At 37.5% G+C, this 26,551-nt stretch overlaps 1 protein-coding gene across 1 annotated transcript; it reads left to right on the forward strand.

Moving 5' to 3' along the window:
- Positions 1 to 1,367: 1,367 nt before the first annotated feature.
- LOC129527244 (coxsackievirus and adenovirus receptor-like) lies at positions 1,368 to 26,081 on the forward strand. The gene is given in 5 exon segments (XM_063698896.1): positions 1,368 to 1,589; positions 9,699 to 9,752; positions 22,861 to 23,576; positions 23,579 to 23,623; positions 23,626 to 26,081. Coding segments are annotated over 3 exon segments (1,092 nt in total). The 5' UTR covers positions 1,368 to 1,589; positions 9,699 to 9,752; positions 22,861 to 22,987; the 3' UTR covers positions 24,084 to 26,081.
- Positions 26,082 to 26,551: the final 470 nt, after the last annotated feature.

Below are 26,551 nucleotides of genomic sequence, written 5' to 3' on the forward strand. Positions count from 1 at the left end.
TATAGGATTATTTTGTGTTTTTTTGAGATATGGTCTCTGTCTGTCATCCAGGCAGAAGTGGAGTGGCTTGGTCATAATTCACTGCAGCCCTGAACTCTGAGTCCAAGCCATCCTTGTGCCTTAGTCTCCCAACTAGTTGGATCTACAAGCATAAGTCACCATGCCTGGCTAATTAAAAAAAAAAAATTTTGTCGAGATTATGTTATCACTATGTTGCTCTGGCTGGTTTCAAATTCCTGGCCTCAAGTAATCTTTCTGCCACAGCCTCCTATAGTGCTGGGATTACAGGCATGAGCCACCATGCCTAGCATAGAGTATTACATTATTTTCAAAGTCTTATTCTAAGAGCCATTTATTGACTTTGGCCTAAATAACTCAATATTATATCTCTGAAACATTTTTTGACAAATTTTGGGGCATGATGATGAGAGAAAGGGGTTTGAAACTTTCTAATAAGAGTTAACGTAGAGCCATTTAAGGAGGAACAGACACAAATTATCAGAAAAATAAAAGAAAGATCAAGTGCAAAAGTTCTGTGGCAAAGATGATGATAGTAAAGAATATATCTGACTTATGGTGGCTTTTACTTTGTTCTTGAATTTCTGAGTAATTTAAGGGTTAACATTTAAAGAATCTACATTATAGATAACATTTTGTTGCAAGTAAATGTATTTCAAAATTTGTTATTGGTTTTGTATGAGATTATTCTCAGCCTACTTCATTTTCAAGCTATATTATTTTATTAATGTAGTTTGATGATCTTACAGCAGAGCTGGAAGCTGTATCTTCAAAACATGTCTGTTTGACTCAAAACAATCAAGGTATTCAACAGGAGTTGTTATGTATGAAAAATACAACAGGGATGTAAAAAACTAGAGGAGGCTAAAAAGATGTTGGAAGAAGTAATATTAAATCTTAAAAAACGTATGGAAAATACACATTGGTGAAGACACATTGGTGAAGTACAAAAATATAAATTGGATCTAGAAGAAAGGGCAATGCAGGCAATGGAAAAATTAGTACAAATCCCTTTACAGGTTAGTTTGTAAAATCAGGTAAGTTTATTTATAATGTGCTTTCATTTATTTCACTGCAAATTATATTTTGGAGAGATATATATATATGGATATATATATATAAATATATATATATATGGATATATATATATAAATATATATATATATGGATATATATATATAAATATATATATATATGGATATATATATATAAATATATATATATATGGATATATATATATAAATATATATATATATGGATATATATATATAAATATATATATATATGGATATATATATATAAATATATATATATATCGTGTTTCCTCTGCCTCTCTTATAGTAATTTGCCTTGTAGAGTTCTAGCAAAGAGGTGGCATCTGTTTTTACTTTTATATGTTTAAATTTCCATCATTATAACAAAATCGATTTTTTACAGTAATGATTCTCAGTGTGGAGTCATTTAATTATTAAGACCCATTGACATGAGATTACATCCTCTGCCTATAAAAATCCTGGAAGAAAACCTAGGAAATATTCATCTGGACATTGCACTTGGCAATGAATTTATGGGTAAGTCCTCAAAAGCAATTGCCAGAAAAATGAAAATTGACAAGTATGATTTAATTAAACTAAAGAGCTTCTTCTGCACAGCATGAGAAACTCTCAAGGGATTGAACAGACAGCCTACAGAATGGAAGAAAATATTCACACACTATGCATACAGCAAAGGCCTATTATCCAGAAGCCATAAGAGACTTATGCACATCAATGAGCAAAAAATAAATAACCCCATTAAAAAATGGGCAAAGAACGTGAACAGACAGTTTTCAGAAGAACACATATGTGGCCAGCAAGCATATTAACACACGCATACCATCACTAATCATCAGAGAAATGCAAAACAAAACATCAGTGAAATACCATCTCACACCAGTTAGAATGACTTCTGTTAAAAAGGAAAAATTATAAAAATATTTAAACATTTAATACTAAAATGTCATTTAGATTGAGATACATTAATTTGTCATTATCATTAATTCTCAAAACATGGATATTTAAGAATAACCTTACTTCACATGTAATAACACAACAACTACCTTAAAAACTAAAAGCTGGGGCCTGGCACGGTGTCTCAAGTCTGTAATCCCAGCACTTTGGGAAGCTGAGGTGGGCCGATCATGAGGCCAGGAGTTTGAGACAAGCCTGGCCAACATGGTGAAACCCCGTCTCTACTAAAAATACAAAAATTAGCTGGGCATGGTGGTGGGCTCCTGTAATCCCAGCTACTCAGGAGGCTGAGGCAGGAGAATCATTGGAACCTGGGAGGCGGAGGTGGTTGCAGTGAGCTGAGATCACACCATTGCACTGCAGCCTGGGCAACAGGGCAAGACTCCATCTCAAAAAAAATAAATAAATAAAATTAAATGAATAAAAACAAAAGCTGGAAGTTCTATGAAAACAATGCACATAACCATTTTTAAAAAATGTTCATGGTTTCTCTAGAGATTTCAATACCTATTCTAGCTTATTACAGTAACCTATAATTTGTACTATACCAACTATGGTATAAAAACCTTAAAATGTATATTTCTGTTTCCTCTCTCCTTTATACTATTTATGTCATGCATTATAGTCTCAAATATTATGAATTCCATAATATAAAGTTACTCTTTTTTTAAAAAATTAGACAATTATCTTTAGAGCAATGTAAAATAATTGGGTTATATATCCTTATATGTTCTCTGGCATTATTTATTTATTTGTTGTAGTTTCAACTTTCACCTGCTTCCGTATTCCTTTTGCCTCAAGAAATGATTTTGACATTTATTTTAGTGCATACCTGTTAGCAAGGGACTATTCCAGTGTTAATCTGCAAATGTCATTTAATTGTTATTTTTGCTGTATTACAGTTAATGGATATAAGATTGGGGGTTGACTTTTCTTCAGTTATTTAAGAATTTTGTATCATTTGTTTCTGACTTGTAGAGTTACTGACAAGCAGTTCATTATAATGTTTGTTTCTGTTTATCTCTCTACACAGTGTTCCTATTTTTTCTGTGACTGAATTCAAGATTTATGCTAATCATTGGTTTTCAGCAGTTTGACTAGTGTGATTATTCTAGCGCTCTTTAAATTTTGTATTAATCTTTCTTGGATATTTTGAGGTTATTTGGTCGCCTTAGTCATCTTTTTCAAATTTGTCTTCTCTCACATTCTGTTTTTACTCTCCTTCTGTAATTCCAATTAATTGTATTTTAGTTAACTTCATATTACCAGAGAATTCTTGGATTGACTGGAGTATTTTATTTGCTTGGTTTATTGGTTTATTTGGTTTTTCTCTTTCCTCCCTTTGTGCTACCATTCAAATGATTTGTATTGACCTAGTATAAAATTTACTGCTTCTTTCTTTAACTCTGATGACCAGTCTGCTAATCAGCTTGCTGATGTAATTCTTCATCTCTGTTCTCATGCTTTCACTTATTTCTAGATTTTGCCTTATACTGTTCCCATCTTTGCTGAAATTCCTCATTTTTCCATACATGTTGTCTTTTTTTAACTAGATCCTTTAACATTTTGATCATTATTATTTTAAATTACTTGCATTTAGTTCCAACATCTGAATTATCTCTGAATTTGATTCTGTTGACTTTTTATCCTTTGAAAATATTATAACTCGTAACTCAAATTTCTAACTTGCTTTTATGTGTCTCCCAATTTCTAAAAAATGCAAATCATCTGATGTAGAAAAACAGTAGATCATGAGATAATTATTTATGTCGAGATTGTTTTATATTTCTGTTTCATTTTTATGTCATGCTATTAGCGTGGGCAGGAACAAAGGTTGCTTTTTGCTGCGGTGTCTGAAACATTCAGTGACCAATGTAACTCAGATTTCTCCAGCAGTAGGCTGCTATATGATGTGCCTTGTGTGGGGCCTTAGACTCTGGAGAACATATGCCAATGATCCTGTTCCACAGTTAGCTTTCGGTAGTCCTTACAACCTATGTTATAGAGAGGGTCTCTCTCCACTTTCTTGTTCCTCTCTAACTGTAGAACATCATTTTGCGTGTGTGTGTGTGTGTGTGTGTGACTAGGCAAAAAATTCAGGTTGGGGACAGAGGGATGATTCATGTTATTTTTGAGCCAGTTTCATCATTGGACACTCAGAGGAGGGGTATTTTTAGCACTTCTTGACTCTTATTCTAGTGGGAGTCAAACTGTCACTTACCTGTGTTGTTTTTTGCAGAAGAAATAATACCTTACCCTCCTCCCACCTCAGCAGTAGAAAACCTCTGATTTATATCATTGCAAGTTTTCAACCCCACAATAAGAACAAACTCTTTTATTTCTCCTTCCATAGGAACAATGTACCTTTGTCTGTGGTCACTGGATGGAGACTTTCCAAACCTTAACCACAGTAGCACTACTCTGCATTAGTGCAAAATCCTGGGCCCCAAAACAATCCTTGTTCCTCTCCTGATGGAGGAGTATTTTTCTTGCATCCCTCTCCCAGAAGCAGTGATCCTTTGCCTGGTGTCAGGTGGGGTAGGGTAGGGTATGAGAGGTTTCTTAACCTTCTCTGAAAGCTGATGTGTTTTGCTTCTTCTTATCTCCCAGAAACAGTAGACTTTTGCATGGTTTCATGGACCCAGATGCTTTTTTGCCACAGCAAATTAAGGGTTTTGATTCTTAGGAGAGAAGCAAATGTTCATGTAGTCAATTTTTTTCTTATTTATTTTTTGCTTTGTTTTCTTATTTCAGTAATGGTGAATTCAATATGATCATTATTTTCCACTTACACTGCTTGCAACTCTAATATTTTGTTTTTGTTAGTCCCGCTTTGACAGTTCAGCACTAAATCAAATGCAGATAATCATCAGTTGTGTGAATAAAGTGTTTCTAATTGAGAACAAAATTGTTGATATAGACACAAATTTGGATATTATTCTACTTAGCACAATATGTCGCTGGTTCAAAATGTAAAAACCTCTTTAGGCTGAACAAAGAATGGTTCTTGGAACTATTGTCCCTTTTTGACAAATAAAATAAAACCCAATGCTTTTTATCTCATGGATAGATTATTAAAATAACTACATACCTGATCTTCATTTTATGTTGTCTCTCTTCAAGATATTCCTTCCAAACTACTTTGACTGATTAGTCTCTTGAATTATGTTAGACTCTGTATTTTCTCCACAAGCTCATCAGGGTAAATCCTGCCTTTACATTTTTTATAAAAATTCTCTTTTTTTTTCAAATCTTAGTTGAGCTGAAAGATTTCCACCAAATGTCTCCTGTGCCACAAAGCCTTATTTTACTTATCTCCCCTGTCCTCCTTGCTCAAGCTCATTTAGGAATATTTTAATGAAAACATTCATGCAATACTGTGTTTTAAAAGATCTGAACATATAGTATTTTCAATCTGAATACAAAATAGTGCTTTAATTTGAAAACAAGTTTTAGAAACAAATGTTTCTAGAAGGAGAATCAACAGTGTCATAAATATCATAATCCAATTTTCCTGTTTGTACTAAAACATTAGCAAATTTTTATTGAGAAATTGCCATCTGCCTGAAAGTATAATGCTTTTGATGCACATTATATCATAAAAACTAGGTATTATTATTAGTAGTATCTTAAGAGTATAAATATCGAGTCTTAGATAAGTTAAGCAATGTGCCCAAATAGCATAGGGAAAGCTGGAATTCTGAAATTCTGACTATGCTCTGTGTAGGTTAGGAGAATCAAGGCTTGTCAAATGTAACTGTTAAGTCATTGTGGGGATACGGAGGCCTCTGATTGCTAGGGTCAATACACTTAAGCAGATCATGTCACTACTTAGTTAAATCTATTTCATTAAAGCAAAATTCCATAAAGATTATTGGCAGCAAAACTATTAATTTTCCTTCCTTCCTTTCTTTTTCTTTCTTTCTTTCTTTCTTTCTTTCTTTCTTTCTTTCTTTCTTTCTTTCTTTCTTTCTCTTTCTTTCTTTCTTTCCTTCCTTTCTTTCTTTCTTCTTTCTTTCTTTCTTTCTTATCTGTCTTTCTTTCTTTCTTTCTTTCTTTGAGACAGGGTCTCATTCTGTTGCCCAAGCTGGAGTGCAGTGGCACAATCATGGCTCACTGCAGCCCCAGCTTCCCCAGGCTCCGGTGATCCTCCCACCTCATCCTCCTGAGTAGCTGGGACTACAGGCAGGCAAGCCACTACGCCTGGCTAAATTTTTTTTTTTTTTTTTTTTTTTTTTTTTTTTTTTTTTTTTTTGGAAAGATTGGGTTTCACCATGTTGCCGAGCCTGGTCTGCAACTACTGAGCTCAAGCAATCCACCTGCCTTTGCCTCCCAAAGTATTGGGATTCTAGGTGTAAGCCACATGCCTGGCCAAAAATATTATTTAACAAGTTCAATTTAACTGTTAGATTTTGGACAATGAGGGATAGAATTTTCTACATCATAAATCATCTTGTGTTCTTTATTTAAAGTAATATGTAAGGATTTCAATTCAATTCAAATATATTTATTAGGAAATTAAATGTGTTTTTCAGGATTCCAAACTTTTGTTGAAGACATAAATGTTAAATGATGTCACTAATTTTAATTAGATTAACAGAAAGGTATTCTGGTGTTTAATAACAGTGACAGAATGGGCTATTAATTTTATTTTCTTTCCCTTTCTCCCTTTCCCCTTTTTAAAATATTTTACTTTTTAGGCTCTTTGGAATCCTGTAGATAGAGTTTTGGAGAATTAGACAAAACACTCACAGAAACTGCCAACCCTTGGATGAAATATGTTGTTACTGTGCTTTGGGATTAAAATAAGTAACTACAGTTTATAGAACTTTTATACTGATACACAGACACTAAAAAGGGAAAGGGTTTGGATGAGAAGCTCTGCTATGCAACCAGGAATCTCAGCCACTCATTTCTGTCTGAGCTGCAGGAGTTCCCTGTAAAGACAGGTTATGGAGTCTGTAGCTTCAGGAAAGATACTTAAAACCCCTCAGAGTTTCTCCATTTTTCCCAGAGTTTCCCCAAAAAAGTTATGACATTTTATAAGAATGCTTCACTTGTGAAAAACTAATATCAAAGTTTTCTTGTAATTTATATTTAAGGATAAATCTTTATTCCATGTTTAATTTATTTAGCTTACCCTGTAGCTAATATTTCATGCTGAACACATTTTAAATGCTGTAAATGTAGGTAATATAATTTACGGATCATTAATGCCTCTTTAGTAGTTTAGAGAAAATGTCAAAAGAAATGGCCGCAGAATAAGCTGCGTGATTTGTAAAATTCTATGTCATTGACTCAAGTTTGTATGTCATCTCAAAATATATAGACATCTCAGAAAATATATTTGAAATAGCAAATTCCTGTTAGAAAAGAATAGTACTTAACTAGATAAGAATAACAAGTCACCATTATTTGAATTGTCTCCTATTAATTTTTGTTGTGTTGTGTTACTCATGTTTTACTTATGGGGGATATACATAACTCCTGCTGTTTTCAGAATTATTGTATGCCATCAGTATGAGAATGCAATTTAAGTTTCCTTGATGCTTTCTCACACCTCTATTACTAGAAATAAGAATACGGTAATATTGGCAAAGAAAATTGACCAGTTCAATAAAATTTTTTAGTAAATCTGATTGAAAATAAACATTTCTTACGGCTTTCTTACATCAATATTGTTATGTCTTAGACTACCGTATCTGAAATTAAGGCTTTGAAATTCTAATTATGTGCAAATGTGTAAAATATCATCATCTAACGCTATATAATATATTCTATTTCTATATTGTGATGGCAGATTTATAATTCTGGAAAGATATACTCAACATAAAATTTACCTTTTTAATCACTTTAAGTGCACAGTTTTGTGGCATTCAGTATATTTGCACTATTGTGCAACAGTCACCACCATAGACCTCCAAAACTTGTCTTCTTCTCCAACTAAAATGCTTTACTCATTGAACACCAACTTCCCATTCCTCTCCCTCTCCTTCCCCCTAGCAATCACCATTCTACTTTCTGTCTCTACAACTTTCACTAAGTAACTCATAGAAGTGGCATGACAGAATGTTTGAATTTTTCTGACTGGCTTATTTCACTTAGCATGTCTTCAAGTTTCATCTATTTCGCAGCATGTGTGAGAATATATTTTAAGGCTGAATATTATTATGTTGCCGTATATACCACATTTTGTTTAACCACTCATCCATCAATATTCACATGGGCTGCTCCCTCCCTTTGATTATTGTGAATAATATTGCTAATGGACACGCTGCACAAACATCTGTTTGGTCCCTCTGCTCATTTATTTTGGATATGGATTTGCATTTTAATACAAAGGAGAAATTACACAGCTTTTTAAAAGTGTCCAAATAAAAAGGAGCACGACATCAGTAAAATATTAGAAAGTAGATTAGGGGGAAAAACAGGGAAGGAATTGAACCAAAAGCCAATAAGCTGCATAAGAGAGTTGCAAGAGTAGGAAAAAATTGACAATATTAACATAGAATTAAAGAGCGATAGGTCGATATTTAGAGAATTGTCGCATGTACTCATGTCGCCTGTGAACTGACATTTACATTATTTTATTATTCCAGGTTTCCAAAAGTCAGTGCAATATGAGAGTTTCATGATGCTAAGTAAACTGAAACATGATATATATTTTGATATATTGTCCTTGAGAGGAGGCTGAGTGGTAATTAGTGCAATTTTAAATTGTGATATGATAATGCAGTCAATCTGCCAAACTGAAAAAAAGTATATATACAACATGTATACATTTCTCGCAAAATTCAGTTTTATCATACAATTAAATTATGATTTAAAACTACCTGACAATGGAGGAAAAAATAAAACATTTGCATTAATATTACCATAATTTTGATATTATTGTAAATATCAAAATATGTAGTACTTAGAGATAAACCAGCAAAACTACAAAACTACAAAATATTGCTAAATAAAATACTGCTAAAATAAATGAGACCTAAATAAATGGAATTTATGAGTCATAAATCTCAATATTGTTAAGATGTCTACTCTTTCCACATTGATCTATAACAATTCCAATCAAATCACAGCTGGATTTCTTATTTTAGAAATTGAGAAACTAAAATTCTGAAATGTACATCGATGCGTACAGGACCTATAATGGCAAATTACTTTGAAAGGAAACAGTTACTTTGAAACCAGGTCCTGCTGGAGAATTAACAGCACCTGGATTCAAGACTTATAACATTACAGTAATACTTAAGACAATGTAGTACAAATATAGATATACACATGTATATCATCTATCAGCTAATTTTTGATAAAGTTCTTAGACCATTCATGGACATAACATTTTCAACAAATGCTTCTGAAACAATTAGATATCCCAGTATATGTGTGTGTGTGTGTGTGTGTGTGAAGCTCAATACTTCACACCTGAGAGGTATGAGTGTGCATTACAAAAGAGAACTGGGAAGCTTTGAGAGTATTGGATATGCTCATTGTCTCCTTCATGGTGATTAATGGGCACATGTACATATCAAATTCATCTCATTTACACTTTAAATATTGGAAGTGTGTTTTATGTTCGTTAGACATGAATAAAGCTGCAAAATGTTATCAAAATATTCACTTACTATGCTTTTATTCATTTTCATCCCTCTCTCTGTAAACCTTCAGATAGAAAATGCAGTTGAAAGATATTTCATAAAGGAAGAAAAAGTAAGAATACAGGTGAGAGATATTACTGAGATTTTCTTTCAGTGCAATTCTGGTCTTTTCTGACTAGCAATATTTTTATGTGCAGAAGTAGTAGAAAGATAAATATTTTGTACAGTAGAAAAACACATCATTTCTGTGCCATGGAAGAGAGAACTCAAAAAGATGACAGCTTCTGGCTATGTTGGATACTAACCAGTACTGTAAGTACCCAGCGATCTGATGTTAACATTGGCTGTAAAGCTCCTTTAATGTTCCTTGCAATGATTTGAACCTGTTACTGGAACCCTCATCGCTTATTGAGTTGAAAAACATTGTTGATATGTGTTTATCTTATATTTGCAGTAGAGTCATAATTTTACTTCTTAGAAAATTATACATTAAACAAAAAAGGACACATGAAATTGTATATTGTTTAATGTTTCAACTGTGATAATCACTCCATATGCATATTTAAATTCCTATTTGATAAAGGATAGGAAATACAGAAAGAATTCTTGTGATAATAGAGAACACAGAACTGTTGAAAGGTGTTGAAGCTGAGCTGGAGAGAGTCACCAAGGCTGGCGCCAAAGCTGGCAAGGTCGGAGGGTTTCCTGCCTGGGTGGCACAGCTTGAGCTTGCCCTGCCTCACGAGTGGTGGAAACTGCAGACCCAGCTGGGCCCTGAGGCCTCTGCCTCAGCCTCCCGCCCGCTAGGAGCTGCGCTGAGGTCCCAGATAGGCAACCCTGGCGGGGCACCCCTGAGCGAAGGCGGCCCATGTGCGGGACAGCAGCAGGAGACCAGGGTCCAGGGACCCACCTCCCACCGCGGGAACCTCGAGCCTCCCTTGGCACCCCTAGCTTGGTCCGCCTGGCCTCCGGAGCCCGGTGTGCATCCTGGTCATGGGGACACCCACCAGGTGCCCAGGAGTCCCCCTCCGCCACAGCCTGCGGCTCCGCCGGCCCTCAAGCCTGGTGCGGGGACTCCAGCCCTGTCACCTCTGCTCCTGCCAGGCCGGGACCTGTCCTCCTCCTGGGCGCCCGGCAGTAGGGGCGATGCACACGGCCCGCTGCCCTGCACAGCCTTTCACCGCACATCACCTCTCGCCCCTCCGCCCCGGGCCAGGACCTTCATGGCCACACAGAACCCCCCTTCCCGCTGCAGAGCTGCTGTGCTTCCCCCACCCACAGGGAAAAACTGCCGATCTCCAACCAAACAGAAATGTGTGTGTGACTCCTCTGCTTGGATACTGCCAGTCCCCACATTTTCTTCCGGGAGTTTTCTTGGCAGAAGGTGCCCAATGTTTGATGTTTCGCCAGCCATGAGGCTGAAAAGTGACAGCAATAGAGAAACACATCAGGCTTTCCGCTACAAAGATGACCTTCCCTTCTTCAAAACTCAGCAATCTCCACGGCACACAAAGGACTTAGGACTAGATGACCGAGCTGGAGTGCTCGCCCCAAAATGCAGGCCCGGAGTGGGTCACTTCCTTAGGGCAGGCCTAGGCTTGTCCTGGCTGCCCCGGCGCCTTTCTCCTCACTCCCACCCAATGCAGGGGACCCCAAAACTCGGCTGTTGGGGCTCCCTGCGCCTCCCTCCACAGAAGCCACCTCCTGCCCTCCAAGCTGGGGGTCTCCTGGGGCGTCCTGGGCTGAGAGGGAAAGACGCCAGCTCCGCAAGCCGGGAAGGGAACACCGCCACATTGTTACACGGACACACCACCACACTGTCACATGTACAGACACACGGAGACATTACCACACGGACACACCGTCACACGGACACACTGGCACATTCACATGGACGGACACACAGACATACGGAGAAATCACCACACGGACACAACACCACACTATCACAGGACACACAGACACACGGAGACATCACCACATGGACACACCACCACACTATCACAGGGACACACACACGAGACATCACTACACTGTCACATGGACACACCATCACACACGAACACAAAAACACACTGCCACATGGACACTGCCACACACAGACACACCACCACACTGTCACATGGACACACCTCCACACTGTCAGATACCACCACACAGACACTGCCATGTGGAAACAAGGACACACAGACACTGTCACACGGATACACAAACACACTGTCACACGGAGACATCACCATGCAGATACGTGAACACACCACCACATGGACATAGCACCACACAGACACTCTGCTCCACGGACACACCACCACACAGAAATGCGGACACACCACCACACAGACACACCACCACGCTGCCACACAGAGACACCACCACATCGTTGCCACACTTTCATGTGTCAGCTGGCGGTGTGGGCCCAACTCTTGGCTCTAATAGAGAAATTACTTACGCATATAGTGAAGGCAAGTTTTTTTTTTTTTTTCTGAGGCGTAGTCTCGCTCTGTCCCCCAGGCTGGACTGCAGTGGTGCAATCTCGGCTCACTGTAAGCTCCGCCTCCCGGGTTCACGCCACTCTCCCGCCTCAGCCTCCCGAGTAGCTGGGACTACAGGAGCCCGCCACCAAGCCCGGCCACCTTTTGGGTGTTTTTAGTACAGACGGGGTTTCACGTTGCTAGCCAGGATGGTCTCGATCTCCTGACCTCGTGATCTGCCCGCCTTGGCCTCCCAAAGTGCGGGGACTACAGGCGTGAGCCACCGCGCCTGGCCAAGAATTTCTTTCCATCTCCTGTGTCATTGCTTTGGCAGTGGAAGTGCGCGTGGCCTCTAGAGTGGGTCCCAGGGTCAGGAAGGCCTGTAAGGTGGAGGGCAAGGTCTCTCTTTCCAGGCTGGAATGGAGGAAGATGTGGTGGCCGAGGGGCTGCATGTCCTCCTCACAGCAGGCCCCTGAGAACCTTTATCCTCCTGAGCCGCGAGTGTCCCTCAGGGGTGTCTAAAGCGCTGGGTTGGGCCCTTATAGGCCTTAGGAGCTCTGGACCATTAGTGGTCAGTAAAACGCAGAGGTGAACACCATAGAACCACAGGTCCAGGAGAATTTTGTAAAAGCTCTGAGGATGCCCTTTTTTGTTCTCCCACTGCAAAATTGTTTTAAAAAGGAAAAAAATCCAGCAATGTCCGGGGAAAGTCAATACTGAGTGTCAGCGCGGGATGTGCCGCTGATACGATCCCGGCGTCCTGGCCGAAAGTGGCCTCCTCGGGGACTGCATCTCCGCGCACCATGGCAGCAAACGCCAGCGGTTTGTGGGCGGATGGTGTCCCTGTGGCCATCCCCGCTCCTGAGTGCGGAAGGACAGACAGGAGCGGGGACTTCTGGGTGTTCCTGGTGTCGGCCAGCTTGACGCTGTTGTTCCTCCTGGACGTCCGGGATTTGGAGAAGCACCTGGTTCCTGATGGAGGCCGTGGGCCTCTTGGTCCCCGCTTACCAGGCAGCGGCGCCAGCCTAGTTCTCAGCCCCGCCCCCGATGGGCGCCGCCTTCCATCAGGCCAAAGACTTTCCTCCAAACTGCCCTTCTTGGGGCGGGGAAGCAGCATCCTGGGCCTCCCCTGGGGCCTGTGGCGCTGGCAGCAGCTCCACGTTGAGGTCGCCTGCAGCCTGCACCGCGGAGCGCTGGAGGTCCCTGAACCCGGCGTGGGGAGGCCAATCCGCAGGTGCCTGGTGCCCGGTGCCGGCCGCAGTCTCAAAAGCGCCTGGAGGTGACATCCAGGAGCACCACCGCGCCGCCCGCAGGGAGACCCACGGCGAGGCGCGCCCCCTAAAGCGGCCAAGGAAGAAGCAGAAGGACAGGAAGGCACCCAGAGCTTGGGGTGATCTCAGGCCGCGCGCCCCAAGTTCCTGGTCTCCGGGAGGTTTTTTTTAAATTTCTTCCATATTATTATTTTTATTATTATTAACTTTTCAAGATGGATTAAAGACTTAAAGGTTAGACCTAAAACCATAAAAACCCTAGAAGAAAACCTAGGCAATACCATTCAGGACATAGGCATGGGCAAGGACTTCATGTCTAAATCACCAAAAACAATGGCAACAAAAGCCAAAATTGACAAATGGGATCTAACTAAACTAAAGAGCTTCTGCACAGCAAAAGAAACTACCATCAGAGTGAACAGGCAACTTACAGAACGGCAGAAAAATTTTGCAATCTACCCATCTGACAAAGGGCTAATATCCAGAATCTACAAAGAACTTAAACAAATGTATAAGAAAAAATCAAACAATCCCATCAAAAAGTGGGCGAAGGATATGAACAGACACTTCTCAAAAGAAGACATTTATGCAGCCAACAGACACATGAAAAAATGTTCATCATCACTGGCCATCAGAGAAATGCAAATCAAAACCACAATCCGGGAGGTCTTGCCAAAGACGATGTGGGCTTTCTGGGCAATGTCCAGCCTGAGCTAGAGCTTCTGGGACGCGGTCAAGTGGTCCTTTGGAGATTCCACGGCTTCGGATCCCTACTGCAGGATGCTCCGCTGTGTCTGCCAGCCTCTGGCGTTTTGCTGAGGGGTAACCTTGGAATGTATAGAAATAAGAACACTGGGATGGCCCAGTCGTGCCACAGGCATTCCTGCACACAGTGGTGGCAAAGGCAAGCACTCAGACAAAGTGCCCAGTCGGCTTGGTGAGAGTACTTTACAGGTTAGTGACAGACTTGGTCCCGTGCTTGTGTCCTCTCATGTTTTCAGTTAACCTGCGGACGCCCAGGGGCTCCTCCATCTCCACCGTGTTCTCCTCGGGCTGAAGCCCAAAGTCCCCCATTTTCTCCTCAAACGGCTCACAGAGCCACTTCTGCAGGCAGGAGGACAGCGGTGGGCTCAGTGGCTGACCTGGGAAGCCACATCTGAAGGAACTGCTGGGTGACTATGGCCGTAAGTCAATCAAAGCAGACTTTCCCTGGCTTGCTGCGCTACATTGATTTTGTTTTCATATTTTAAAAGACGCAGAAGGGAGGTCCTAGGAAATTTGCCCAATGCAGATGCTGACAAGAGTGGTGACATGAAAAAGATTACCCAGAAGGAAAACAAGAGCTGTTTTCTAAACATCTGAAATCTGTGTAGGCTTTTGGAAAAGTGAAACTAGATGCAAAGCACCATGATATAATTCTGGCAATTTCCACTGACACAGAACTCAGTCAATCTGAATTAATCTAAGGGTTATAAGGAAAATGGCACTCCAAGAAGTACCTATTAACATCACTCAGCTGCTGTGAAATAGGCTTACAGACAACACGGAGTGTCAATTATCCAATGTTTAAAGTCAGTGATACAGATTGGACTACAATCTCTATGGCTCATAAAGTCTTCTTTAAAGGATTGATAGATGATTTATCTCATATGTAGACAATGATTCTCAGCAGTTAGCTAGCACAACTTGCTAATATCAATTGCTTGAGAAAAATCAGATAATTGCTTGAGAAAATTAGGACATTGCTTGAGGATGTTAGGTAATTAAATAAATTACTTTTTTAAAGAATAGTTTAATGTTTTGGCAAGTAGACTTTAAAATAGATTGGTAATATTTTAAAGGCTACTTTTAAAGAAGTAGCAATATAACATGTTTAATTATGAAAAATAATCTTGGAAACAATTCAATTTTCTATCACAGATAATTTCACAAATATGGAAATACCATCTCAATAATTAGAAGAAGTAGCAGCAATTTCTGTCATTTTTATGCAAGTTACTCCTAGTCCATTTATCTGGTCTTAAATAGTGTTTTTAAAATTTGTTTTCAAACAAGGCAAATCATAAATAATAGAATATATTTTACAATAATTGAAGGTAACAAAAAATAAGAGCCATTTAAAAAATTGTATTAGATTGTTTAAAAACGTTGTGGGTACATAGTATGTGTATGTATCTGTGGGGTCCCTGAGATGTTTTGATACAGGCATGCAATGTGAAATAAGCACATCTTGGGGAATGGGGTATCCCTCCCCTCAAGCATTTATCCTTCAAGTTATAAAAAAATTCAATTACAGTCTTAGTTATTTCAAAATGTACAATGAAATTATTATTGGATATAGTCACCCTATTGTGCTGTAAAATAGTAGGTCTTATTAACTCTCTATTTTTATACCCATTAACCATCCCCACCTTCCAACAAAATCCCCCCCCCAGCTACCTTTCCCAGCCTCTGATAACCATCCTTATACTCTCTATGTCCATGAGTTTGTTTTGATTTTAGATCCCACAAATAAGTAAGAACATGTAACATTTGTCTTTCTGTGCCTGGCTTATTTCACTTAATATAATGATCCATAATGTTCCATCAGTGTTACTGACAATGACTGGATCTTGTTCTTTGTTACAGCTGAATAGTCCTCCATTGTGTATATGTACCACATTTTCTTTATCCATTCATCTGTTGATGGACACTAAGGTTTCTTCCAAATCTTAGTTTTGTAAACAGTGCTGCAAAAAATATGGGAGTGCAGATATGTATTTGACATACTGATTTCCTTTATTTTTGGTATAGACCCAGCAGTAGGATTGCTAGATCATATGGTAGCTCAACTTTTAGTTTATTGAGAAACATCCAAACTGTTCACCTTGGTGGTTTTATTAATTTACATTCCCAGGAGCAATGTACAAGTGTTCCCTTTTCTCTGCATCCCTGCTAGCATTTGTTACTGCCTGTCTTTTGCATACAAGTCTCATAAACTGTGGTGAGATGATATCTCATTGTAGTTTTGATTTGCATTTCTCTGATGATCAGTGATATTGAGCACCTTTTCTTATACCTGTTTGCCATTTGTAGGTCTTCTTTTGAGAAATATCTATTCAAATCTTTTGCCCCCTTTTTTTTTAACCAGGTTATTAGATTGTTTCTTAAAGAGTTGTTTGAGCTTTTTATATATTCTGATTATTAATCCTTTGTTGGATGAGTAGTTTGCAAATATTTTCTCTCATTCTGTGGATTGTCTCTTAACTTTGTTGATTGTATCATTTTCTGTGCAGAAGCTTTTTAACTTAATGTGATCCATTTGTCCATTTTTGCTTTGGTTGCCTGTGCTTGTGGGGTATTGCTCAAGATATTTTTGCCCAGACCAATATCCTGGAGATTTTCCCCAAAGTTTTTTTGTACTAGTTTTATAGTTTGAGGTCTTAGCTTTACATCTTTAATCAACTTTGATTTTACTTTTGTATTCAGTGATAGATACTAGTCTGTTTTCATTCTTCTGCATATGGATATCCAGTTTTTTCAACACCATTTCCCACCAGTGTATGTTCTTGGCACCTTTGTCAAAAATGAGTTCACTGTAGGTATGTAGATTTGTTACTGGGTTCTCTATTGTGTTTCATTGATCTATGGGTCTCTTTTTATGCCAGTACCCTACTCTTTTGGTTACTGTAATTCTGTAGTATAATATGAAGTTAGATAATATAATTCCTCCAGTTTTATTTATTTATTTTTGCTTAGGATAGTATTATTTCTTATACTGAAAGCATTCTATGTTATTATTAATCTAATTTTGCAGTTTTACAATGCTATCCTCTTTTACAAAGCTGTGATCAACTCAAAGTCCAGATCAGGGTCAACTGTAGCTATTTGCAAAAGTAGCAATATTCTGGCCGGGGGTGGTGGCTCATGCCTGTAATCCCAGCACTTTGGGAGGCCAAGACAGGCAGGTCACCTGAGGTCAGAGGTTCAAGACCAGCCTGGCCAACATGGTGAAACCCTGTCTCCAATAAAAATACAAAAATTAGCCGGGGATGATGGCAGATGCCTGTAATCCCAGCTACTCAGGAGGCTGAGGCAGGAAAATCACTTGAACCCGTGAGGTGGAGGTTACGGTGAGCCCAGAATGCACCATTGCACTTCAGCCTGGGTAACCAAGTGTGACTCCATCTCAAAAAAAAAAAAAAAAAAAGCACAATACTGTGTAATTATTGAGAGCATAATTCACTATTATGTGGATCAGAGAGCAGAGGATTCTGAATGCATGAACATATCTTTAACATTTCAATACATTACTCATAATTACTAATGAACTAAAGAGAAACCAAGAAATTATGGTGATAGTTATATTGACTTGGTGAAATGTAGACACAAAATAACGGTAAGATGAGAAATGTGTTAACGTAGTCTATAAGGGCATGCAAGAATAAAAATAGGGGAGAAAACAGGAGAGGTTTTCAAGAGCTTTCTGGTCATGTAAGTCAATTTGTATCGGTTAATTTTTAAAAGGTTTATTTACATGCAATAAACTGCACATACTTCAATTGTACATTTTGATAATTCTTGGCATTTGTAGCTCTACAAAACCAACAACATATGAAAATAGCAAACATATCCATTACCTTTACCACCAAAGTTTCCTTGTGCTTTTTCTACTCACTTTTTCCTGCCTATCCCCATTCCATCCACAGGCAACCACTGATCCACTTCTAGTCACTATCCGTGAGTTTTTATTTCCAAATACATAAAATCATAGGGTATGTATACTTTCTGATCACTCAGCATCACTGTTTTTGAGATTTATTCATGTTGCTACATCTATCAATTGTTCTGTTCTTACTAGGGAGTATTATTTCATTATATACAGATACCATAGTAAGTTTATAAGTCACAAATTCACCTGTCCATGGATATTTGGACTGTTTTCAGGTTTTGGCTGTTGCAAGTAAAGCTGCTATGAAGATTCATGTAAAATCCTTTGAATGGGCATATGCTCTTAGGTTTTCATCTCTACTGGAATAGATAGCTATATGGCTATCATGTCTGTAATATGCAAACACAAAGCCTGACAAAACTGATTTCTAAAGTGGAAATTCCACTGGAGAACCTTGACTCCAACCTGGCTTTTGAGATTATCTCCTATGTCTGGTGCAATGATTGGTCCTGGGGTAGCCACATGACCCAAGGGGGACCATGTTTAAACTTCTGAGTTTTCACCGAGGTTAACATGCATTTGTTGAAAGAGAAACCCCTTTTCCCCTACTCCCCCAGCTGCAAATGCCTTCAGGGATTATATCATGTTGGAACATTTGGTTACAGAGTTTCCTAAATTTTGGGGATAAAAATTGTTCAAGTAGGTAAAAATGGAGCACACACAAAGAAAAAAGGAGTCCAGAAATATCAAATAAAGAAAGGGCCTCCATAAAATCATTTGAACTTATGATTAATTCATTAGTCATTAAAATAAGTTTAGTGTACAAAGAATCATCCCTCCAACCACCCTTTATTCCTTCACCAGGTTTAAGTTACATTTTTAAACTTGCAAACAAAAGATTTGTCATTAACTTAGACATCAAAATCCCTTGTCTCCAAGAGCAATCATTCAACTCTGTCCCTCTCATTATTACAATAATATGTTCACTTTATTCTGCATACACCTGCTCGTTGCCCTTGTCTCCCTATTCTACTGTTAAAGTTATATCCAGACATTTATTTCATTTTATATCAAAGAAACTGTATACATGTTTTTAATCTTAGAAAAATTTCTGAGTAATCTTCTGTCTCATATTCGATTTTAAGCCACCCAAGAAGCATTATTTTTTCATTTAGCATTTTAACTTTTCTAACCCAGGACTTTTATAGTAGATATTATGTCTTTTTCTAAATGTCCTGCTTCAATTTACATTTTAAATCTAATTTTTAAAAAGTGTATGTTTTGAATATTAGCATCATGCATCTCAGGCCTAAATATCCCTTGATAACTAATATTGTCTTTTTTTCTCTACATTTTTCACATATTTCAATGGGGAGCTATATTGCCTGCCACAATAAAAGTTTTTGTCAATATAACATAACACATAGGCAAAATATTGTTTCCAAGTGATTGATGATGTGGTGCCTTCAGTCTAGTCCCAACCCCTCAATGTAATCATCATCCCTAAATCTAATGAAATAGGAAATAAATATTTCATTTTGTTTCTAAAATTCAGCAGAAAAATATACAGCCTGTCACATATAGCCTGTAACACCAACATATAAAAATTAAAGCAGTTCCTTCTCCACTCCCACTGCTTCACTTGACTAGCCTTAAAAAATAATAATAATAATAAATAAAAGCAAAATTGTTCCTTTACTTATCTTTGAAATCTAATGGACATACTATCAGAAAAGCTCTTATATATATGGAGGGCCTCTATAAAATATAAACTGTTAACTAGAAAAGTAGATTTATATGATAGTTAAATTTAAAACACAATTATATATAGTACCTTCCCAAATGCACCAGTACTTATTTCAGAATGCATGATGTAATTGACTAAACCATTTAGGGCTAGACCTCTGAAATAAAAGGCATTCACACTTTGTGATTCCTGGGGAAATATTCAAAATAGAAACTTGCAGAACCTTTACCTGATCGTGATAAAAAAAAATGTTCCTACTTGTTAATATGCCACAGCTTTTACAAGGTCAGCAAAAAGAGATTATCCCATAATAAAAGCTAATGGCCAAAATTATCTGCCTTACTTTAGTTACCATAATATCTATTAAGTGTAAATTTCTTCTGAAAGAAAACAGATACATTTTTCTCAGAAATGTCTTTAGATGAAGATCTAGCACATCTGTGTTCCTCACTTTTTAAAATGTTGATTTTATTGGTAAATAAATATATATAGGGTACAATGTGGTACGATACATGTAGATATTGTGAAATGGACTAATTAGGCTAAATAACGTATCCTTCACCTCAGATATGTATTACATTATGGTGAAACATTTAAAATGTACTATTTTAGCACTTTTAAGATATGCACTACATTATGAGTAACTGCAGTCACTTTGCTGTGCACCATATCACCAGAATGTCTTTCTCCTAACTGAAACATTATCCCATTCAATATTTCCCCTTTTTCCACCCCTGCCCCCCACCCTGCTCAGCCTCTGATAAACCACCATTCTATTCTTAACTTCTATGAGTGCACAGTTTTGGATTTCACATATAAGTGATACTATGAGATATTTGTCTTTCTGTGTCTGGCTTATTTTACTTAGCATAATGTCCTCTAAATTCATCCATGTTTTTGCAAATGACAGAATTTCATTCATTTATAAAGATAAGTAGTATTTTTGTAGGCATCCTACATATACTTTTAACTTTCCACAGCTTTATTGAGATATAATTTATACATTGTGTAATTCACTCATTTAAAGTACAAACTTCAAATTCTTTTAGTATATTAACTGGATGGACAAATAATCATCATAATATAATTTTAGAACATTTTATTTTCCTTAAAAGAGACTTGCGCCCATTAGCAATCTTTCCCCATTTTCTCCAGCCTTTTTTAAACCCCTCCTAGTCTAGGCAACCACTCGTCTACTTTCTGACTATGAATTTGTCTATTCTGGACATTTCACATAAATGGAATCATAATAACACATAGTCACTTTTTACTCACATCTTTCACCTAACATATTTTTAATGTTCATCCATTTTGGAGCATGCATTAACAGTTTTTTACCTTTTCTTGCTAAATAAGATTCTATTTTATGGACACACCACATTTTATTTATCCACTCCTCAGCTGATGAACATTTCTGTTGTTTTCTACTTTGTGTTGCTATAAACATTTGTGTACTACTGTTTGTGTAGCATTTGTTTTATTTTCTTTTTGGTAAACACATAGGAGTGGAATTGCTGGGTCACGTGATAACTCTATGTTTAACCATTTGAAGAACTGCGAGACTGCTTTACATTTTAAAGTTTCACCAGTGGTGTAGAAGGGTTCCAAGTTTTCCACATATTTTTATCTATTCTTCAGTTGATAAGCACTTAGGTTGTTTCTAATTCATGGGTATTATGAATAATGCTGCAATGAACATGAAATTGCAGATGTCTGTTTTTGACATACTGATTAAAATTCCTTTGGACACGTATCCAGAAGTGGGATTGATGGATCATAGGGTAAATATATTTATAATTTCTTGAGGAAGCTTCATACTGTTTTCCAAGATGGCTGTACTAATTTCCATTCTTACCAACAGTGCACAGGGTTTCTTTTTCTCCACATCCTCATCAACACTTATCTTCCATCTTTTTTTATAATAGCCCTAGTAAAATGTGTGAGGTGATATCTCATTGTGGCTTTGATTTGCATTTCTCTGATAATTAGAAATGTTTATGATTTTTTTCATGTACCTGTTGGCCTTTTGTATGCCTTACGAAATGTCTATTCTGGTTCTTTGCTTATTTTTTTTAATAAGCATAGTTTTATTCTTATTTTTGAGTAGGTTGAGTTACTTATATATTATTATATGAGCCCCTTATCTGATGTATGGTTTAAAAATGTTATCCCATTTGTGGGTTCTCTTCATTCTATTATCACTTCTTTTCCTGTGGAAAAGCTTTTTAGTTTTATGCAATCTCATTCATGTGTTTTTGCTTTTGTTGCCTGTGCTTTTGGAATAATCTACAGAAAATCATAGCTCAGGCCAATGTCATACAGTCTTCTTGTATATTTCCTTGTAGTAGTTTTACATTTAAGTCTTTAATTTTGATTTCATGCTTGTATAAAGAGCAAAAGAAAAGTCAAATTTTATTCTTCTGTATGTGGATAGTCAGTTTTTTCTACACCATTTATTGAAAATAATTTTCTTTCTTCATTGTGTATTTTTAGTTATTTTATCAAAAAGTCAATTGACCACAGACATACGGATTTATTTACGGGTTCTATATCCCTTTGCGCTGTTCTACATGTCTGTTTTTATGCCACTGCTATGTTGTTTTAATTACTATAGCTTTGTAATATAGTTTGGAATCAGGTAGTCTGATGCCTCCAGCTTTATTTTTTTTTTTCAAGATTGCTTTGGTTAGTCAGGGTCTTTTGTGGTTTCATACAAATTTTAGCAGTAATTTTTCTATTTCTGGGAATTTGATAGTGGTTGCATTTAATCTGTAGATTGCTTTGGGTAGCATTGACACTTCTACAATACTAATTTTTGAATCAATCAATAAAGGATGTTTCTCCATTTATTTATGCCATTTTAATTTTTTTATCAATGTGCTATAGTTTTCAGTGTGCAAATCTTTCACATTCTTGATTAAATTTACTCCTAAGTCTTTTATATATTTTTATATCTGTTTTGATTCTGTTATAAATTGAATTGCCTTATTAATTTATTTTTCAGGTAATAGTTTGTCATTAATGTATAGAAACAATAATGCTATCTGTATGTTGATTTTGTAACTGTTAACTTTATTGAATTTCTTTATCAGCTTTAACCGTTTATTTTGGTGGAGTCTTTAAGATTTTCTCTACCTTGAGTGCGCCAGGCGCGGGGAGCCTAGGACCTGGAACGAGAGCCGCCTACCTGCAGCCGCCGCCCACGGCACGGCAGCCACCATGGCGCTCCTGCTGCGCTTCGTGCTCCTGTGCGGAGTCGCGGATTTCATCAGAGGTTGGAGTATCACTACTCCTGAGCAGATGATTGAAAAAGCCAAAGGGGAAACTGCCTATCTGCCATGCAAATTTACGCTTAGTCCTGAAGACCAGGGACCACTGGACATCGAGTGGCTGATATCACCAGCTGATAATCAGAAGGTGGATCAAGTGATTATTTTATATTCTGGAGACAAAATTTATGATGACTACTATCCAGATCTGAAAGGCCGAGTACATTTTAAGAGTAATGATCTCAAATCTGGTGATGCATCAATAAATGTAACGAATTTTCAGCTGTCAGATATTGGCACAGATCAGTGCAAAGTGAAAAGAGCTCCTGGTGTTGCAAATAGGAAGATTCAGCTGGTAGTTCTTGGTAAGCCTTCAGGTACAAGATGTTACGTTGATGGATCAGAAGAAATTGGAAGTGACTTTAAATTAAAATGTGAACCAAAAGAAGGTTCACTTCCATTACAGTATGAGTGGCAAAAATTGTCTGACTCACAGAAAATGCCCACTTTATGGTTAGCAGAAATGACTTCATCTGTTATATTTGTAAAAATGCTTCTTCTGAGTACTCTGGGACATACAGCTGTACATCAGAAACAGAGTGGGCTCTGATCAGTGCCTGTTGCATGTAAACGTTGTCCCTCCTTCAAATAAAGCTGGACTAATTGCAGGAGCCATTATAGGAACTTTGCTTGCTCTAGTGCTCATTGGTCTTATCATCTTTTGCTGTCGTAAAAAGCGCAGAGAAGAAAAATATGAAAAGGAAGTTCATCACGATATCAAGGAAGATGTGCCGCCTCCAAAGAGCCGTACGTCCACTGCCAGAAGCTACATAGGCAGTAATCATTCATCCCTGGGATCCATATCTCCTTCCAACATGGAAGGATATTCCAAGACTCAGTATAAACGAGTACCAAGTGAAGACTTTGAACGCACTCCTCAGAGTCCGACTCTCCCACCTGCTAAGGTAGCTGCCCCTAATCTAAGTCGAATGGGCGCGATTCCTGTGATGATTCCCGCACAGAGCAAGGATGGGTCTATAGTATAGAGCCTCCATACGTCTCATCTGTGCTCTCCGTGTTCCTTTCCTTTTTTTGATATATGAAAACCTATTCTGGTCTAAATTTTGTTACTAGCCTCAAAATGTATCAAAAAATAAGTTAATCAGGAGCTGTAAGGAATATATTTTTAAAAATTTTTGTTTGGTTATATCGAAATAGTTATGGGCATTAAGGTTAGTAAAGACAAGTTTACCATCTGAAAAGGCTGGATTTTCTTTAAGAGGCTGATTATAAAGGTTTCTAAATGTTATCAGTACCTAAGTAAGATGTAGCACTTTGAGTATGAAATCATAGGTGAAGAAATCGGTGAACTTACTTGCATACCAAGTTGATACTTGAGTAACCATCTGAAAGTGGTACTTGATAATTTTTACCATTATTTTTAGGATGTGTATCTCATTTATTTATGGCCCACAAGTCTCCCCCAAATTAGTACAGAAACATCACTGACAAAATTACTTATGTACGTTTGTACTTGTTTTCACAGCTCCTTGGAAAACTCTGTGTTCGGAATATCTCTAAAAACATAGAAAACACTACAGTGGTTTAGAAATTACTAATTTTACTTGTAAGTCATTCATAAACCTTGCCTATGAAATAACTTCTTAAATATTTAGTTGATAGACTGCTACAGGTAATAGGGACTTAGCAAGCTCTTTTATATGCTAAAGGAGCATCTATCAGATTAAGTTAGAACTTTTGCAGTCTGCCACATATTGAGATGGCACTAGGTGCAATAGCAGGGATAGATTTTGTTGGTGAGAGGTCTCATGCCTTGAGATCTGTGGTGGTGTTTAAAATGGTGGCCAGCCAGACCAAGGATGTAGTATCTCATAGTCCCCAACTAAAGGCTGGCTTTCCACTTTAGGTGATATTTTTCTAATTAGAAAAATATTATAACTCATTTATTGTTTGACAATTATAGATTGAAATTTCCTAATTCTAACTTTTAAGTGGCTCTTTGGTTTCAGTGCTCTATGTTGTTTGTTGTTGGTTTTGGATGGCATTACATATTATATGTTCTAGAAACATGTAATCCTAAATTTACCCTCTTGAATATGATCCCTGGATGATATTTTTATCATAAATGCAGAATAATCAAATACATTTTAAGCAAGTAAGTGTCCTCCATCAATTCCATATTCCAGACTTGGGAGGATGTACAGTTGCTGTTGTGTGATCAAACATGTCTCTGTGTAGTTCCAGCAAATCAAGCTGAGCTTCAAAAAAGTTTGAGTCTTAGTTTTGTGAAAGTGATTTATTCTTAAAAAAAAAAAAGAAAGAAAGAAAAAAAGAAAAAGAAAAAAGATAAGAAAAAGGAGTAAAGCGACCACTCCTCCTTGTCAAATGTGCTAAATATCATTTTAGGAGAAGAAAGTGGATGTATTGTATCTCCCTTAAGATTGTGAGGGAGTGTGGATACAGTAGAATGAGCCAATAGTTTCTTTATAATAAATACGGTCTGCAATAAATTATTTCACTAGCTCTAAAACCTTTCCCTAGATTTTAGTGGGGAGTTGGTTTCTGTTAATATCTTTGGGTGCTGTGGTGGTAAATGCTACATTATAAACGATGGCATGTATTTACAGTTACAGTATTGTGTGTACACTTTTTAATGGTAAACTTAAGCTGAATGTGTAATGGATTTGTGTATAGTTTTACATATTTGGAAGCATTTTAAAAATAGGTTTTAACCTTACATAAAATTACTTTTATACTTCTGTTAACATTTTCTTCTGTGCCTTTTGGGTAATTTAATTTCTGTTATGAATTTCTGGTGCCTATGAGCTAGCTATCACCTACCTGAGAGTTGCTTAGAGGTGAAGTTACTGTTTCTAAAAACACATCACTGTGACATCTTTCTATCCTCATATTTTCAAGCTTGCCTCTTTTCTGTTCTTTGTGGATGTAACTTAAGTGATTGTGTTATTCATAAAGATTTAGAAATTTCAATATTCCCAACACTCTGACTATGTTTCTGATTTTATAACAGTAGCCATTTTTGAATATCAGATGTTTGGCCTGTTCTATATGAATAAAGTTTAGTTATAAAATATTATAAAAATAAGTAAATAGAACATTAATAATAAAAAAAGATTTTCTGTATCTTAAGATTATATTTTCAGAAAACAGAAACAATCTTACCTCTTCCTTCCCTATATGGATTTCTTTTATTTCTTTGTCTTGTGTAATTGATCTGGCTAGGCAGTTACACATAATGTTTTCAGCATTTGTAATTTTACATCAAATCCATCCATTGTAGCACATTGACTGCTACTTTTCAACTTGTAAACCTGGACATTTATTACTACTCTTCCTCCAGTACAGGAGTCCATGGCCCGGTGTAGGCCCTACTGTGCCACAGTCCAGGGCACGGCTGGGCACAGGTTCTCTCGTGCAAGAGTCCGCAGCTCTGCGGAGCAAGAGTTCTCCAGTGCCTTAGACCAGGGTGAGG

Source organism: Gorilla gorilla, chromosome 16, assembly GCF_029281585.2.
Source record: "Gorilla gorilla gorilla isolate KB3781 chromosome 16, NHGRI_mGorGor1-v2.1_pri, whole genome shotgun sequence".
Classification (NCBI taxonomy): domain Eukaryota; kingdom Metazoa; phylum Chordata; class Mammalia; order Primates; family Hominidae; genus Gorilla; species Gorilla gorilla.